General features: G+C 41.8%; 1 protein-coding gene across 3 annotated transcripts in view; it reads right to left on the bottom strand.

Moving 5' to 3' along the window:
• The window catches only part of ADAM22 (ADAM metallopeptidase domain 22), a 486564-nt gene that overhangs the window by 70840 nt on the left and 395822 nt on the right, over positions 1-19902 (bottom strand). For 2 of the 3 annotated variants that reach the window (XM_033931244.1, XM_033931246.1), the window contains exon 26: positions 12690-12707. The exons of the other annotated variant lie outside the window; for it this stretch is intronic. In XM_033931244.1, coding sequence (XP_033787135.1) covers positions 12690-12707 — 18 coding nt within the window. The remainder of the gene's footprint in view (positions 1-12689; positions 12708-19902) is intronic. 3 annotated transcript variants of the gene reach the window in all.

The raw sequence follows: 19902 nt of genomic DNA, 5'->3' as shown, positions 1-19902 counted from the left end.
GGTCGTCCCTCTTGCTGGCCATCATATTAAGGTAGATCAGAGGGTGGTAGGAGGATTTTGGGGTGTTGGGGTATTCAGGGAGTGTCATGGGAATCTTGGGGTGTCAGGGGTGGATTCATGAGTATTTGAGGGCTTCAGGGAATGATGGGGATAGCGACAGGAGGGAATGGACATCCTGCCAGCCAGGGGTTGTCTCAGAGGTGGCAGCAGGAGGAACTGGGCACTCCTCCTGCTGTGGACATTTGGGGGGGGGTTAGGATGGTTGGGCATCCCTCCTGCTGACTAACTTTGCAGGGGAGATGGGTTCCCTGCCGCAGCTGCTAAACTGATCGCCGCAGGGAGATTCCCTTGCAACGATCAGCTCAGTGGCAATGTGATGATCTAACCGGCATCTGTGACATGGACGCTAGTGAGAGAATTGGGATGGTTAGGTGGGTTTAGGTGTCTGTCCGTCAGGACAGATGCGATTCTATATAGGACGCCCATGTGCAATTCTCATAAGCTGCTTAGGTGGCTGCTGAGACCGGACATCCTATACAGAATCCGACCCTAAAAATGTATTTGTACTTTACAACTATGTGGATGAGAAAATAGTCCCCATTCCTTTAATATCATATTGTTTAAAATACAAAGAGGGGCATTTTGAAAGAAAATTTAAGTCAGAATTGGGACATCCCACTCTTAACGTCCAAAAAACCCTATCCACCTCACAGTTATTTTCGAACAGGAAAAATATTGGGGTTTCCTGTTATAATTATAACTGAATTTATATTCAGCTACATATATAATTTGGATCAGTGTGGATTTACAATATAAATGCTAGCCAATTCTAGCAGAATATATAATATTATAAAAAAATTGCCAATAACAGATATAGTTAGTTACATCAAGTATTCTTGAAATAGGTATGCTTTTAACAATTTTCTGAACTTCAAACAACATAAGGCTCCTTTTATCAAGCGTTTTACTGCTGGCTGGTGAGGTAAATGCTCTGATACTCATAGGAATTGAATGAGCATCTAAGCATTTACCTCGCCGGTTCATGGTAAAACACTCTACGACTGCTTGATAAAAGGAGCCCATAGAGCCAATCTTAATTCTGTGAAAAGGAATTCCAACACAAAGGACCAAAAAAGCAAAACCTATTGAATGAATAGTTTTAAATTTTACTCCTTTACATGAAGGATATTGTAAAATACAGGAACCTTTTGATCTAAGAGAAAGATTAATTGAGGGAGCCAACGCCACGAAGGCCACTGCAGCCACGTGGTGAAGAGGAGCAGCGGAGGCAAGGGATAGAAGCTAGCAGGGAGAAGCCGAGAAGAGCGAGAGAGGAGCCAGAGAGGGTATAGCGGCGGCGGCGGCAAAGAGCGGTAAGAGGAAGCTCCGCCCACCCACACCGCATCAGCAGCATCATCACCCTGACTCCCCCTTAACAGGAAGGGAGCCAACGGCGCAAAGGCCACTGCAGCCGTGTGGTGAAGAGGAGCAGCGGAGGCAAGCCGAGATGAGCGAGAAAGGAGCCAGAGAGGAGATAGCTGCAGCGAGGAGCGGGTAGCAGCGAAAGGAAGCTCCGCCCACCCCCACTGCATCATCAGCATCATCGCCCTGACTCCCCCTTAACAGGAAGGGAGCCAACGTCGCGCAGCCTTAGCGAGAGCGCCTTTGCGAAGGGCCTAAAGAAGGGCCGGGTCGCTACATCCAGGAACCCCAAGAAAGACAGCAAGGTAAGAGAGTAGCAAGAGCGCAGGAGAGCATACACATACAAGCAAGTGAGGCAAAGGGGCAGCAGACACAGAAGATAAGGAACAAGTATGCCCAGGGGGGACCACACCCACACACAAACAAACAAAGGGAAGCGACACATGAATAGGGATGCAACAGGTGAGGAAGGTGCAGAAGAAGCAGCAGGGACAGAAGATAAGGAAGGGATAGGCCCAGGAGGCAGGCCCAGGAGGTAGCATACGCACACACAAACAAAAATAAAGCAGCAACAGGCACAGCAGGACAAGAAAAGGCAGACTCAAGAGAAAACACACACAAATACACTAGCAAACAGAAAAGGCAGGCATAGAAGGAAAGCAAGAGGCAGATAAAACATACACACAAGCAAAGGGTAGCGAAAGATGAAGAAGGTAAGGAAGAGCCAAGCACAGGAGTGAGCACACAAGCAGAGTACCAGGATTCCTAGAAGGCAGACAAGAATGGAAGCTGAAGGAACCCAGAGGATGAGCTTTTCAGTGTACTGCACGAACTGCCACATGTACGACTACCTCTCCTCTGGGAGGCAGTCGTATGTGTGCGGACGATGTCAGGAACTAGAGAGCTTGAAGAATGAGGTCAGTCATCTGAAACACAGGATCCAGGAGCTGGAGGGACTCTACATCTTAGAAGACCCCTTCCAGGTGGCCGAAGACTCTATGCGAGAGAGGCACATAGAGGAACAAGTCAGGGAGCTCGAGAAGTTCATCGAGGATGCCTACAGGAGAGTGGAAGAACAAGAACACGAGCAGCGCAGGAACAAGGAAGACACACAGAACAGAGGACAAGAACCATCTGACACCAAGGTAGAAGGTACTCATGGAGGATTCTCGCAGAAAGAAGAGGCAAGATTCTATCAGTGCCTAGAGGGAGAAGAAATGAAGCGCACCAAGGACACGGATCTGCGACCACAGCAGAGGCTGAAAAAGGGGAAATCTGCAATCTTGGTGGGAGACTCAATCCTAAGGCAAGTAGACAGTCACATAGCAGGAGGGAGAGAGGATTGGCTAGTGACCTGTCTCCCAGGAGCAAGAACCAAGGACATCGTCGACAAAATTGAAAGAATCCTGGAGGGAGCAGAGACGGAAGAGACAGCAGTGATAGTCTATGTCGGGACAAACAATGTCACCAGGAGAGAATACAGCAAGAATGCACTGACTGAACAGTTCAAGATCTTAGGAAGGAAACTGAAGATGAGGACTCAGAGGATAGCCTTCTCAGAGATCCTACCAGTACCGAGGGCAGAACCGAAAAGGCAGACAGAACTACAATCAATAAATGCGTGGATGAGGAGATGGTGTGAGGAATAGGGATTTCTCTTCGTGAGGAAATGGACAACATTCTGGGGTAAGAACAAGCTTTTCAAGAAAGATGGACTACACCTGAGCACGGCGGGAACTAGACAACTAGCAAATAACGTCAGAAGAGCAATAGAGCAAGCTTTAAACTAAGTAGAAGGAGAAAGCCGACAGTTGACCTGGTGTCGACGGTTCGGAAGACAGTATCCCGAGAAGATACTGAGTGGGAAAAACGCTGGAAAGACACAAATGGCAAACAGGAGCTGAAAAAACAAGGGAGACAGAAGAAGCAAGAAGAGGTCAGGAGGAACATACTACAAAGAGAAGTCAAAATGGAACTGGACAACGGGAAGAGGAGGACAGTAGGAACATAAGGGGGAGACAAGACAAAGGAGAGGAGGACACGAGGAACATACTACATGGGGAAGTCAAAATGGAACTGGACAAAGGGAAGGAGCAAGAGGAGGACAATAGGAACATAAGGGGGAGACAAAAGAGACATAAATCAGGAGTCGGCAGATCAGGAAGGGGACAGAAAGAAGAATGAAACACAAGGAAAAATAGCAAGGAAGAGAAAATACCAGGACTTGAACTGCATGTACACTAATCCAAGGAGCCTAAAAAACTAAATGGGGGAATTTGAAGTCATGGCCAAAAATGAGAGCCTAGACATTATAGGGATCACGGAAACATGGTGGAACGAGGAAAACAAATGGGACATAGTACTGCCAGGGTACAAGCTCTACCAAAGAGACAGGACATATCAGAAAGGAGGAGGAATAGCACTATACATAAAGGACACCATTCACTCGACCAGAGTGGACGCAGCAGCGACAAATGTCCAACTGGAGTCACTATGGGTTAAAATACCAGGTAGAAATGGATCCAAGATAAAGATGGGACTGTACTACCGTCCACCTGGGCAAACTGAAACAAATGATACAGAAATGGAAGCTGAGTTGAGGCGGGAATGCAAGAATGCTAACACCATAGTTATGGGAGATTTCAACTATCCCAGGATAGACTGGAGTCTTCGAAATTCAAAATGTGCAAAGGAAACGGAGTTCCTGGAGGCTATACGGGACTGCTTCATGGAACAACTTGTCAAGGAACCAACGAGAGGGTCAGCGATTCTGGATCTAATCCTCAATGGGCTTAAAGGACTTGCAAAGGGAGTGGAGGTCGTGGGACCACTAGGAACCAGTGACCACAACATGATCCGGTTCAAAGTAGAAATAGGATTACCAAAGGGGATGAGAACCAATGCAACAGCGTTTAACTTCAAGAAAGGGAACTCTGATGCCATGAGACAAATGGTGAGGAAGAAACTCAGAAACAGCACCAAGGAAGCACAGACTATGAAGCAAGCCTGGACTTTATTCAAAGACACAGTAAACGAGGCGCAAAACCTGTATATACCCAGATTTAGGAAAGAATGCAAGAAGAATCATACAAAAAACCCAGCATGGATAACCAATGAAGTAAAGGAAGTGATAGGAGACAAGAAAAAATCATTTTGGAAGTGGAAAAAGGACAAAACTGATGAAAATTGGAAGGAGCACAGGAAGCAGCAAAAAGAATGTCACCGAGTGGTCAGAAAAGCAAAGAAAGAATACGAAGAGAGACTAGCCAAGGAAGCACAAAATTTTAAACCATTCTTCCGATATGTGAAAGGAAAGCAGCCGGTGAGGGAGGAGGTGGGACCTTTGGACGAGGGAGACAGGAAGGGAGTGGTGAAGGAGGAAAAAGAGGTGGCTGACAGACTAAACACGTTCTTCTTGTCGGTCTTTACAAGAGAAGACACATCCAACGTGCCTGAACCGGAAAAAATCTTCAAGGGGGATCAAGAGGGAAAATTATCATACATGGAGGTAAGCCTCGAAGACGTACTCAAGCAGATAGATAGATAGATTAAAAATTGACAAATCTCCAGGCCCAGACGGAATCCACCCGAGAATACTGAAAGAGCTCAGAGACGAAACAGCGGAGTTACTGCGTCAGATTTGTAATCTATCCTTGAGAACAGGGGTAATCCTGGAGGACTGGAGGATAGCAAATGTTACACCTATCTTCAAAAAAGGATCGAGAGGCGACCCAGGGAACTACAGACCGGTGAGCTTAACCTCAGTTCCGGGGAAGATATTGATCAAAGAAAGTATCAGTGAGCACATAGAAAAAAATAATCTGTTGAGAACAAGCCAGCATGGTTTCTGTAAAGGAAGATCATGCCAAACGAACCTACTGCATTTCTTTGAGGGGATAAGCGAACAACTGGACAAAGGTGACCCTATAGACATCGTATATCTGGATTTCCAAAAAGCCTTCGACAAGGTACCCCACGAGCGCCTACTAAAGAAGCTGTGGAGCCACGGGGTGGAAGGGGACATGCACAGATGGGTAAAAAATTGGCTGGCGGACAGGAAGCAGAGGGTAGGAGTAAAGGGACACTATTCTGACTGGAAAGGGGTCACGAGTGGTGTCCCACAGGGGTCAGTGCTGGGACCGTTGCTGTTCAATATATTCAGTAATGACCTGGAAACAGGGACGAAGTGCGAAGTTATAAAATTCGCGGACGACACAAAACTCTCCAGTAGGGTCAGAACTGTTGAGGAATGCAAAGAACTACAAAGTGACCTGAACAAGCTGGGTGAGTGGGCAAAAAGATGGCAGATGAGCTTCAATGTAGAGAAATGTAAAGTCTCGAACATAGATTACATTACATTACCTTACATTAGTGATTTCTATTTCGCTTGTACCTTGCGGTTCTAAGCAGATTACATTAGAAGATGGCTGGTCATTTCCAGGCGATGACAATACAATACTTTACATTACTTTACAAACTTTGCATACCTTACTTTACATAACTTTTCATACATTACTTTACATAGCTTTACGTAGATTTACTTTGCATTACTTTACATTACCTTACAGTACTTACATAACTTTACATTACATTATTTTACATAGCATAACTTTACATTACAGAAAACTAGATTCGGTTTATAAGTAGAGGTATCGGACGTTTTGAGATATTTAATGGTTACAATGTTTCCGGGTATGTATTGACGTATCGTTATAGAGACTTGATTAGATGTTGCCTGAAAGGGAGGAATTGCAAGGAAAGTGCGGTAGGGATAGGAAATGAGGGGAGATTAGGTTGTTGGGATGTGTTTTTTGAATAGTATGGTTTTGATATCTTTTCGGAACGCTTTATAGTCAGTAGTTGTGATCAGCAGCTTGGAGATGGTGGGGTCAAGTTTCGCCGCCTGTGTAGCAAGTAGGGAAAGGGAACCCGATGTACAGCTATGATGGGAGGAAGGGTACTGGGGGAAGGCAACCTAGAAAAAGACTTGGGAGTATTGGTGGATACAACGATGAAGCCAGCGGCACAATGTGCAGCGGCCTCAAAGAAGGCGAACAGAATGTTGGGCATTATCAAAAAAGGTATCACTACCAGAACGAAGGAAGTTATCCTGCCGCTGTATCGAGTGATGGTGCGCCCGCATCTGGAGTACTGCGTCCAATACTGGTCGCCGCACCTTAAGAAAGATATGGCGATACTCGAGAGGGTCCAGAGAAGAGCAACAAAGATGATAAAGGGCATGGAAAACCTTTCATATACTGAAAGGCTAGAGAAGCTGGGGCTCTTTACACTGGAAAAGTGGAGACTTAGAGGGGACATGATAAAGACTTATAAAATCATGAAAGGCATAGAAAAGGTGGAGAGGGACAGATTCTTCAGACTAGCAGGGACATCAAAAACAAGAGGGAATTCAGAAAAACTGAAAGGAGACAGATTCAAGACGAATGCTAGGAAGTTCTTCTTCACTCAGAGGGTGGTGGACACCTGGAATGCGCTTTCAGGATAGGTGATAGGACAGAGTACAATATTGTGTTTCAAAAAGGGATTGGATGACTTCCTGAAGAAGAAAGGGATTACAGGGTATAGATAGAGGGTTACTATACAGGGTACTTCAGGATTAGGATATAAACAATTTAGGTGGTGGAGAATTTACAGGTCATGGACCTGGGGGGCCACCACGGGAGCAGACTGCTGGGCACGATGGACCCCTGCTCTGACCCGGCAGAGGCAATGCTTATGTTCTTATGTTCTTACTATAAGGCTTATCATATAACCTGGAGAATGACCAGGTAATATTTTATTTACTAATACACATAATTAAAAATGACAACACGTTTCTATTGGAAGCCAATGAAAACTTGTTTTACCATATATCAATTTTGCTGCAGTATTCTGCATAACCATTAAGCGCCTCAAAGATGTCTTAGAGCAGCCTATGTACAATGAATTACAGTAATCAAATTGCGGCAGCACCAGTGCTTGAACCACCAGTTGAAAATATTCCTAGATAAAAATATTTTTGATACACTGAAGCTGTCGCAACTTGAAAAATATTTTTCTAATCAATTGATTAATTTGGTCATTCATAGACATCTGAGAATCTAATAATATCCCTAAAACTCTTAATTTAGGGCTCCTTTTACAAAGCTGTGTTAGAGCTTTCAACCATGGGCTGACGAGGTAAATGCTAGGATGCTCGTAAGAATTCTATGAGTGTCAGAGCATTTACCTCACCATATAGCACTAGTTTCTAAAGTAAATGACTTACCTTAAATACGAAGCATTTTATTAGGCAAATATTTTGAAGGAGGTATAAGCCACAAAATCTTGGTCTTTTCAATGTTTAAGTTTAGTTTATACTGCAAAGTTCCATCTTTTTAAAACAATTAGTTATATCCTCCATACTATCATCAAAGTTAAGTGAAGGGAACATAATTGTAATATCATCTGTATATAAATGTCATCCTTTAAAAGAATAAAACAGTCCCTAAAACTGTCATTAATACATTAAAAAGTATTGGGGATAGAGGGGACCTTTACTGTAAACCTCCATGAATTTGAAATCTGACTACCTGTATGGACTTTACAAATCCCACTTCTCAAAAATCCCTCAAACCACTGATGTACCACTCCCACAAGGCCTAAATTTTCTAACATAGTGTGGTCTACCAAGTCAAATGCTGAGAATAAATCAAACTGTAAAAAGAATGACTTGACTTTTTCTGCAACAGAAAAAAAACTAGCTTGAGCTACTAGAGAATGTAAAAGTGTCTTCATGCTGGAACCTTGTCTAAATCTTGACCGAGTTCTTAAAATCAAAAATATATGAGAATGTTGAAAATGAACAGCCATTTTCCAAAAATAAAATGTCCACATCATATGAACACCAATCCCCACTTCCCTCCCCTTCTCGAAACAAGGACATCTGTCTGACAGCATTTATACAAAAATGGCCACACAGACAAGGGTCAACCTAGTGGTCAGTGCAGTGGACTTTAATCCAGAGCACCCAGGTTATTATTCCACTGCAACTCTGTTATTTTAAATGGTGCTCCCTCCACATACAGGGAAATATGTACAGTGCCTGAATGTGCACCACCTCGGTAGCCCTCAAGTTTCCAAGTGTCTAATATTTAGGTACAGTAGATATATCTCACTGATTCTGGAAGGCTCACAAGTTACGTGTCTAACTGCTAGCTGTGTGCCCAGCAGGATTCTATAACATGCACAACCACTACTACACCAATTACTTCTAGAGCACTACTAGATATATGCCCCTAGATATATGCTTTTCTATTGCAAACGCAAGCAGTGTCTCACTTGTTTCACATGCATTCACCTTTATAGGACCCCCAGGGACCCCTGAAGAAGACTTTTTGTCGAAACGCGGACCGTGTTGGGTCCTGTATCCCTAGCGGACTAGGTCCTTTAAGGCTTTTATGTGGATAACCTATTTTTATGTGGATGAATTTATTTTTATGTGGATTAAATTATTTTATGTGGATGATTTTGGTGTAACTTTGGAACTTTGACTCTTTCAAATAAAGTCCATTTAGGAACATCGTCACTCCACAGAGTTTTTTTTTGTTTTGTGGGGTTGGTTTTCCCTAGTAGGCTCACAATCTAAAGTTTTGGGTTTTTTGTACCAGAGACAATGGAGCGTTGCCCAGGTTCATAATGAGTTGCAGTGGGAATTGAACCCAGTTCCCTGGGATCTTACTCCACTGAATTAACCATTAGGCTACTCCTCCACATGGTCAAGGTATGCGAGAGTCCAACATTTGCATGCATAATGTACAGAATACTGTAAGTTAGTCTTCAATCCATAACCCTACTCTTCACTACCCACCAACCTAGCCAACAGATTAACCGTTCCCCTTAACTGTATCCATGACATCCTGTTTGTCTCTCTTTCGAGCAGGGACTGTTTTTTTCTTCTTTGTGACTCTGTATAGCGCTGCATATGTCTGGTAGCGCTGTAGAAATAATTAATAGTAGTAGCAGTAGCTACAGTGTTGAATTTAGGCATTCACATTTACACCTACAATTGACATAATTGGCATCTATGTATAGGCACATAGATGTCAACTTAAGCAGGTATTCTATAAGTACACAATCACATAAGTGATCTTACAGAATATTTATTTATTTTAAAATTTATATACCGTTTACCGTATACTTGAATATAAACTGACCCGAATATAAACTGAGGTAACCTTCCCCCCCCCCCAAAAAAAAAAGGTTGACTCGAATATAAACTAGGGCATTAATATTCAAATGCAGAGCCTTGCCAGGCTCTGCACCCTGTTCCCCCTCCCTCACTGCTCTGCCAGCTCTACATCCAGCCCCCTCACTCACTCCCTGCCAGGTTCTGTACCCTGTCTCCTCTCCCTCCCGATGACTTGCAAACCTCCACCGTGCCTGCCGTGAGACCTGGTGGTCCAGCAGTGGCCTCCCTCCCGCCTCATGTCCCAACCGATTCTAAGAATTTTTACCTCCGTCCAGCCTCCCCTGTAAACATTTAGTGATGAATCATGGCATGAGTGACCTTCCTTCGCTCCTGCCCTTGTAGAGCCGCTAGCTGATTGGTTGCTGTGAACTCGTGGCAGCCAATCAACTAATGGTTCTGCATGGGCAGGAGTGACCTTCCTTCACTCCTGCCAATGCAGAGCCACTAGCTGATTGGCTGCCGCAAGTTCTCATGGTCCCGCGAGAACTCGTGCCATGGTTCACTGCTGGCCTACCAGGGACACTAAAGGTACGCAGGGGAGGCGGGAGAGAGGTAAAAAATTTTAGAATCAGCTGGGACAAGAGGCGGGAGGGATCCCTCCTGTCCCAGCCACCGCTGGCTCACCAGGTCTCACAGTAGGCCCAGCAAAAGCCTGCAATAGGTTCGGGGGGGAGGGGGAGAAAGGGTCAGTGCTGACCTGAATATAAACCGAGACCCCATTTTGGCCCAAAAATTTTGGTTTATATTCGAGTATATACAGTATATCTAGATGGTTTCCATATAAAACATACATAACATAAAATCAACATTACAAAAAGCTGAGTCTTCATGACATTTCTTGCCCACTTCCATCTATTACCTGTACAAAAAGAAATCTTTCTTTACATGAAAGCAGATACAAATAGCAACATTTTCCATAGTTTTCATTAAATTTATAGCCCATGTAATTTGGGCACCTAACTTGAAGCAGCCATGAAGCTTTAGGAAAGGTATTCTAGAGCAGCGGTTCTCAACCTGTGGGTCGCGACCCCTTTGGGAGTTGATTCACAGGGGTCACCTAAGACCATCGGCAAACACATATTTCCGATAGTCTTAGGCAGTGTTCTTCAACCGTCGGTCCATGGACCGGTGCCAGTCCACAGGGCCGGCACATCCATCGGGCCCAAGACAGCGTTCTTCAGCTGCTAGTCCATGGTGCGATCAACGCGGCGTCTTCGGGTCAGCTCCCTGAGTGCCGCAGTGCACAAAGTCGTGGGAAAAGACTCCTACACGTGGCCTGCGCCTGAACTAGAAGCCTTCTGACGTCGCAATGTCAGAGGGAAGGCTTCCAGATGAGGCGTGGGATGCGCGTGAGGAGCTGCTGCCCACGGCTTTGGCCAATGCAGCACTCAGGGAGCTGGCTCGAAGACGCTGCGTTGATCACACAGTGGACCGGCCCAAAGATAACAACGGGGGCAGGCCAGAAGGCAAGGTACATGGAGGGAGAGAGACAATAACGGTACGGGAAATGCTTTTATTTTTTCTATTTAGTGATTGATTTGTCTGTTTTTTTTAATTTAGTGATTGATTTGTCTGTTCAGGAAGAAATGCATTTGTTTCTTTCCTCTGGGGTTGTACTGCTTGCAGAGTCTTGCATCTTAGGGTTTGTTTGTAAATATTAGTACGTTTAGTTTTTGGTCCTGCATTTGCATGGGGTTATCTGTTTTCTGGTAGGAAAGAATGTTAAAAAGCATACAGTGTGCTTTGTGTATTTTAATTTTGTGGTTAACCATTATGTGTTGTTAATACAATTATATTGTGTGTATATATGAAAAATGAATGGAAAAAATTGTGTTACAATTAGTACTATTATGGGGGCGGGGTCTGGCGCGGAGATTGAGTGGAAATGGGCACAACTTAGCCCAGTGTTCTTCAACTGCCGGTTCATGGACCAGTGCCGGTCCACAAAATAATTATTTTATTTCTGCCAGTCCATAGGTGTCAAAAGGTTGAAGAACACTGGTCTTAGGAACCGAGACACCGCTCCTCTATCCGTCTCCAGGCGGGTCCACCCACATGCAGATACGCCCACATACATTTATTTGTAATTAGAAATAAATATTTCACAATATATAATTACATATTGTTTTTGTGATTAATCACTATGCTTTAATTATGTTTAATTTGTAACGATGAAAATACATCCTGCATATCAGATATTTACTTTACGATTCATAACAGTAGCAAAATTACAGTTATGAAGTAGCAATGAAAATAATTTTATGGTTGGGGGTCACCACAACATGAGGAAGTATATTAAAGGGTCATGGCATTAGGAAGGTTGGGAACCACTGTGCTAAAGGTTATTTCCTTTCTGAAATAATGATAGATTCCCATTATGTCCTTAAAAATTCAATCTGTGCTAGTTTTATGGAATTGTCTATTTTTATCTCTAATTCCTGAAAAACTCAGCACATTCTGGAATTCATTTAGGCTGTAACATGAAGTTCCCAGTATGTCCCCTATATGCCTTTCAGATGGTAAAGGTATTTGGCCTTTACTGAACTGAGTTGGCTTCAAGCCAGCCAGAGACACATAAAGTTTCATTCATCTAAATTTTTTATTGAACAAATTATATGACTGAACACTTGTCTCTTTAATGTGTATAGAATCTGTCTCAGAAACAATTTTCAGTGATAGGAAAATGCCAGTAAACAACTGTGTACACATATTGTGACAGTGCTTTTAGTCATTCCGTTACAGCCTGAATGAATTCCAAAATGTGCTGAGTTTTTCAAGAATTATAGATAAAAATAGACAGTTCCACAAAACTAGCACAGACTGAATTTTTAAAGACAATCTACCATTATTTCAGAAAGCAAATAACCTCTAGAATTCCTTCCCTACAGCTTCATGGCTGCTTTCAAACACCTCAACACTTAGAACACAATAACTGCATAACAAATGCAATTTCAAGTGCCACAAACAGACTGTTCTGAAAAAATTCTGAATTTGTAACTGCTCTAGGCTTTGTCTTCAGGTTAGAATAACTACATACCTCTCTTTTCGATAGTTTCTATGTATAGGAGAGAAGAAAAGAGAAATGAATGAGTTACAAATGCCAGCCTTTATACATTGGTTTTCTCTAGAAAATAATACATATTTGAGGAGTTATGTAGGTCTTTACTCAGTTCCTCAGTCCCCCCCCTCACCCTCCTCAATCCTTCTGCTTTTTCTCTGCCAACTTCAATTCCCACTCTCCGTACCCTAACCTCAAGTCTTCACCTAGCTTCTTCTCAACCATATTCCTCACTTCCCAGTCTTCCTGGGTTTAGAAGGGAGTCTGCAAAATCTACTTTGATTAAACTTAATTGACATCCTACAGAAAAATGTATAAAATTGAAATCAATGGCATTGACACTTAAATTGTAAGAGTAAGCCGCTATACATATTGGACTACCTACAGTGGAATATGTCTACAAAACCACAGTGGTCATTACAAGGATGCATGATTCAAGTTGATTCCATCAATATAATGCTCAAGAGCAGTTGGAAGGCAAGAGCCTGCTCTTGGCAGCCCCCAGATTGTACAATCAGGTTCTCCTTGAGATTTCATAAGAACTTTAAAGCCTACTGTTCACTTGGTTCTTAAACTTGTGGGCTAAAATACTTTAACAGGTAGGAAACGATGTCCCTTCTCTCCACAATTCTGGTTAGTTTTTATTTTATGTATTAGTCGTGTGTTTATTGCATATTTTTTATTGTTGCTCTACTTTCTTTTAAATGCGATATAATAATGTAATTTTACTTGTTTCAATATCTGATTTTATGTTATTTGGACTTTCTAAAAATATATTTAAAAGGTTACTCCAGGAAGGCAGGCAGTCTATAAATATTGCAAAATAAATAAATAGTTCATACCATACTCTCTCGCCCCTCCCCCACTATTCCTTCCATAACCTCCAATTTCCCAGTGTGAAGGCTGCTCTGCCAATCCTCCAGGTACCTCTCTATCTCCCTCCCCACCTTTGGCCCAGTCAGCAGAAGAGTAGAGTTGGTAGGCCAAAGATTCTAACCTGGTCTTCTCCCTATTGTATAGTACAGATAATCTGACCAGTGTGGGAAGGCAGAGAGTCGTTGAAAGGAAAAGTAGCTAAAAGTTTTAAACTGCGAGCCCTACTTTCCTTGTGGTCAGACTGCAGTCAGAGGCAGTACTGCCTCTCACCTTTATGGATGCAATGGGCTATAGGGAACATGGTGACTGAAAGTTCTTCAGGCCCACATGAGCTTCTTCAGAAGGGTGGGAGCAACATAGAAATTATGTCTTTCTATGTTGACCTGGGCCACATCAGGAAGATGGGATGAGCCTAAAATTATTGTGTCAGTGGTGGAGCAACTATGGCGGCCACGCATAGTAAGGGCCTGAAGAAGTTGTCCAGATTCATGATTCCTAAGAATGACCCTGAACAAAACTAAAATGGCATTAAGTAATTTGATTTTCAGCTGTATGAGCAGGGTGTAGCCAAACCACATAGAATAAAACCCAGAGGTACTTAATAGATGTACATACCTGCCCTACAGTTTCAAAATGTACACATGTAGAGAGCATGTGGTTAATGTGCCTAACTTTACAAATCTCTTCTACTTCACCTAAATATTTACCCATATAATAATCTGAATTTCAACTCAATGTTTATAGGTGCTTGTGTTTTAAAATTGCCTTACTCCACAAGGGTTTACAAGTACGTATATATTTGTTAGGTACCTGATGTCCTGAATTCAATCAAAAAGAATTTGCTATAGCATTACTAGAACACACCGATCATAATATTATACTAATATATCCACATTTAGGACAGAAACAAAATCTTTCACTACGCTCAGTCAAGAAGTAACTGAAATCTACCTTCGTTATCCCCATTGCAATATTACTTGCTTGAACATCAACACTGGAGAAACCTCCCAGCATGATCCAATCTTCAGTAAAGGTTCTGTGCTCCATTTAGTTGTAAAAGTTTCTTAACAGCAAATTGCAAGTGTTCTCCTACCTTGCAGCTCTAACGTAAAAAAAAAAAGTGCACTATTTTCACCTGACTGCATGGGCCTTCTCCTACAGGTCAGTTCAGTTCCCCTGACTGACCAAGGGCTGGAAAGGAAGAGTCTTCAGTGCTACCTGTGGATCAAGGATTTAAAAAACACCAATAATCTTTCCTTCCCCCACCTCTACCTCGCTACTGGCCTTGAGAAAGAATGCTGGCCAGCACTGACGAACCAGATACTACAACTTAGGTTTCTTGTACCACATACACAAACACCTGGATTCTCTAACCAGTGCCAAAATCGCGACCGTGCCTGTTAGAGAATCGCGCCTCAAAAAGCTAAATTGTCCAGGGCTTGCCATCAGCTGATCATGGCAGGGGAATCCCTGATGGCACTTGTAGGGAATCAGCTGATGGCACTGGGAAGGGACTAAGGTCCCGATTGGCTTAGAGTGGGAAGGGCCACTATTTTGAAGAGGTGGCCCTATCGTCAGGAGGGAGTGGGTATCCCTCCTGCAGATGTTTCATCCAAAGGTACAGGGTGTGTGCGGAGGGGTATGTGTGGGATGTCAGGAAGGGAGCTGGGGAGGATATGGGGGGGTGTGACGAGGTGTCAGGATATGTGTGGGATGTTGGGCTTGGCGGAAGGGAGCTCTCTTTGGAGGGAGGCTGGGGATCGGTGGGCAGGAGGGAGGGAGAAAGTGTAACCATGGGTTACAAAATAAATTTTAAATATGTTATAGTTTACCCAGGGCAGAAGACCTGATAGAATTTTTTTTCTCTAATATTTTAAAGTGAAAAGTTTTTTGTTGTTAGCCAGCAAAATTAATGCTGTATTTGCCTGACTGACAGTAAGAATTCTAGAATGCTGATGTCTGCATCAGGTCTGATGATCTCATGTAGAAATAACAGTGCTAGGGATCTAAATAGGTCTTGTCTGACATGACGATCAGATGTGCAGATTGAGAGCTCTTTGCGACTTTAACAGAAAATTGTCTCTTTCCAGTCAGTTAAAACAACGCTATTATCTCCGGAAATAACTGGCGATTCTACTATGTCTCTGTCAAAAAGCTGCAAAGCGGAACAATCACCTACCGCAACCCCCAGTGGAAAGCGGCCTAAACACGAGGCCCCTTCGCCGGAAAAGCAAGTGCCAAAATCTGTTGATTCGCAATTAGAGCTGCTTATAACGGAGGTGCGTGCCTTTAAAACTATAATGACTAAGCAAGTAGAAGAATCACAACTAATCCGTGTAGAAATTAAAGCCCTGAACTCACAATTCACGGACGCGCGCCATAGATTGGACGCTCTTGAAGCGTTTCAGGCGGCACATGTTCAAGATGTCTCCTTAATACCCAAACATGAGCGGAAAATTGCGGCCTTGAAAAACGATTTGGAAGATCTTTCGAATAGAAGTCGTCGGAATAACATTAGAATTCTAGGAATTCCAGAATCGGCTGAAGGAAGCGACACAATTGAGTTTCTTACTAAATTAATTCCTTCCCTGCTGGGCATAAAATTTGATATGCCGTTTGAACTGGAGAGAGCACACCGCATTCCTTCTAGAATTAATCAAGCTCAAAAACCACCTCGTCCCATCGTAGCTAACGTTTTACGCTATCAACAGGCGCTGCAGATTCTACTTGCTGGTAAAGAAAAGAAACAAATCTTATATCAAGGTAGGAAAATTCTTCTGGTACCTGATCTTGCGAAGTCGACGGCGAACCGCAGAAAATCTTTCTTACAACAAAGGCAAGATCTGAAAGATATTGGTGCCCGGTTTGGTCTTCTATATCCTGCCAAAATGCTGGTCACACATCAAAATAAAACCACCACCTATTTAGATCCGGCTGAGTTGCAGCGTTATATTGACTCTATTAAGATGCAATAAGTTTACAGCACTGCATCATTTCTTTCCTGAAGCAGCTTTTACTGAATGAGACAGTCCTCATCATCATTGACTTCTCTTCATATGAATCCTGCTGTTCTTGAAGAGCTCCGTGGGTTGCGCTGATCAACCTTCAACAGTCACAAATCCACCCTGATTTACATGTGCTGTTTAAATGTCCTCTCTCTGGTGCTGTTTGCCGTATTAGAGAGGGCATTTTTGATTGTTCACCAGTTCCAAAAGCCTAATTATATCTTGTTTTTTGGCTATGTTATATTTCAATATTGATACATGGTATAATATCCAAGTCTCAAAGTGTATATTATATGATAATATATGACCAATCTACACATTCTTTCCTTTAATGTCAATGGTTTGAACCACTGTATTAAAAGAAAAAAAGGTGACTAATTATTTGCGCTCCTTGAAATCAGATATTATCATGTTTCAGGAAACGCACCTTAATCAGTCTGATAATGCAAAGACATTAATTCCCGGTTATACTTCACCTTTCTTTTCTCCTGCTTTGAAGAAAAAGAACGGAGTATCCACATACTTTAAGTCATCCCTCACATATTCTGTTGTTTCTACCGAATCAGATTCAGAGGGTAGATGGTGTTTGGTATATGTTATCCTATACAATAAGCCCATAATATTTCTTAATATCTATGCTCCTGTTTCAGATAAACCTGAATTCTTTCGATCCTTGCAGAACATTTTGTTAAAATTTCCAAATGCTTCACTCATTATAGGTGGAGACTATAATCAACCATTTGATATTGTTTTAGATAGAACGTCCAAATGCAAAATTACTAAATCTAAAACTCTAGAAGAACTCAAGAGTCTTATCAAGAATTTTGCTCTTATAGACCCTTGGAGGACTCTAAATCCCACTAAACGTGAATATACGCATTTTTCAGCTCCTCACAATACCTATGCCAGATTAGATTATTTTTTAATTTCCTCTTCTCTTTCATCAAACATTTCAAATGCTGTCAACCACTCTATTATCATTTCAGATCATGCGCCAATCTCTCTATTTCTTACAATTTCTATGTCTCACACCATTAAACAAAGTTGGAGGTTAAATAATAGTATTCTTTCAGATGAATCCATTACTTTCCAATTGAGTACTTTTACCACTAACTTTTTCATTACTAATTCTGACCCCTCTCTAACATCGGCTACGATTTGGGAATCTTATAAAGCCACTTTGAGAGGTGAAATTATCAGCCTAATGGCATGGAAGCGTAAACAATCTAATACAAAATTAAATACCTTAGAATCAGAAATAACAACACTTGAAACCCAATTTTTTTCTAACCCTACAAATATGATACTGCATTCACAACTGCTTTAAAAAAAATATGAATACAATACTATTGCCTCTGCACTGGCTAACAACGATATCTTTATTTTGAAATCTGGACATTATGTAGGGGGGAATAAAATGGGTAAAAACTTAGCCCGCTACTTAAAAAAGAAAAATGAGAAACACCATATCTCCTCCATTATAAATTCCAAAAACCAAACTATTACTGACTCAAATGGTATTAGTTCTGAATTTGAGCATTTTTATTCTGAACTATTTCAATCCAAATCAGACTCATCGCAAGATGAAATAAATAATTATTTAGATACCATTTCACACCCGACCCTGCCTTCCCACATAAGAACAGAGTTAGAGAGTCCAATTACTATCCAAGAAATTCAATTAGTGATTCAGTCTCTTGCTTCGAATAAATCCCCTGGACCAGATGGCATTACCAGTGAATTTTATAAAACTCTGTCGCTTCAATTAAGTCCCATTTATTACAATATTATAATTTTGTTCATTCTCACCCTGAATTACAACATAATTTCACAGAAGCTAATATAGTTATATTTCCTAAACCTGATAGGGATTCCACAAAAGTAGGGAACTACCGACCAATCTCATTACTCAACTCAGATTACAAAATTTTAGCAAAAATTTTTGCGAATAGAATTAACAAAGTAATTCAGTTGTTGGTTTCTCCCGATCAAGTGGGATTTGTTAAACAACGTTATATTGGAGATAATCTTCAAATTTTTCATAACCTCTCTGGATGTGCCAAAACTTTTCAGGAACCTGTGGTGGGACTAGCAATAGATGCCGAAAAGGCCTTTGATTGGGTGGAATGGCGATTCCTGCTGCAGGTTCTGAAATGGTATCATTTTGGGGATAATTTTGTAGCATGGATTCGTGCGCTATATTGGAAACCATGCTCACGAATTCTAATAAATGATTCTCTTTCAAAACCAATTTACTTATGTAGGGGAACAAGGCAGGGATGCCCCCTTTCACCTCTTCTCTTTAACCTTTCCTTAGAGCCCTTTTTTTTTATCTGCCATTAGACAATCCCCCAATATACAAGGAATTCCCACCTCCTCTCAAGAATTCAAGGTCGCAGCGTATGCTGATGATATTATGCTCTATCTTAAAAACCCTACACAATCTCTAACAGCCCTTATCTCATTAACCAACTTATACTCAACTTTTTCAGGATATAAAGTTAATTGGAATAAATCAGTTATCTTTCCACTCAATAATTACGCTTCGTACTCAGATGTCCAAACATTCCCATTTTCATGGTCTACTGCACCTGTAAAATATTTAGGTACGTATGTACATAAAGACCCTGAGACTGTTATGGATTTTAATGTCACTAAATTGAAAGAACTAATAACTCATAATATCTCGACTTGGTCCCCACTTTATATTACATGGTGGGGTCGCATCTCGGCACTTAAAATGACTTTACCACCTCAAATTTTGTTTAAACTCATTATGCTTCCCAGTTTATGTAAACCACAGATATACAAATGGATTGATCGACAATTATCTTCTTTTATCTGGCGCAATATATGTCCTAAAATAGCTCTTAGTAAATTAAAAGCTACTAAAAATTATGGAGGAGTTAATCTTCCTGATTTTTACAAATACCACTTAGCATCATTAGCTAAATATGGGACTTATTGGATCACCTGCGATGAGTCTGATGATACTTCTATCGTACCTTCCTGGGTAAATTTGGAAATCTCAATCAGCAACCCAATCCCTATCCATATCCTCCCTACCATGCGAATTCCTAAACATCTCAAACAATATTCTCTCTTTCCGGCAACTCTCTCTGCATTACACACTCTAGATAAAATGGCTCCTAAATCTATCTTTTCCCACAAAATTATGTCGCTTTGGAATAATACTTCCCTGAAAATTAATAAGCGATATATAAATTGGGAGAAGTGGAAAAAGGCTGGTGTATGGTCTGTCAATTCATTATACAATGGATCGGTACTGCTACCCTTCTCCGCTTTCTGTG

Source organism: Geotrypetes seraphini, chromosome 2 (genome assembly GCF_902459505.1).
Source record: "Geotrypetes seraphini chromosome 2, aGeoSer1.1, whole genome shotgun sequence".
Classification (NCBI taxonomy): domain Eukaryota; kingdom Metazoa; phylum Chordata; class Amphibia; order Gymnophiona; family Dermophiidae; genus Geotrypetes; species Geotrypetes seraphini.
The sequence above is the reverse complement of the archived record's forward strand: the minus strand, read 5'-3'. Positions and strand labels throughout refer to the sequence as shown.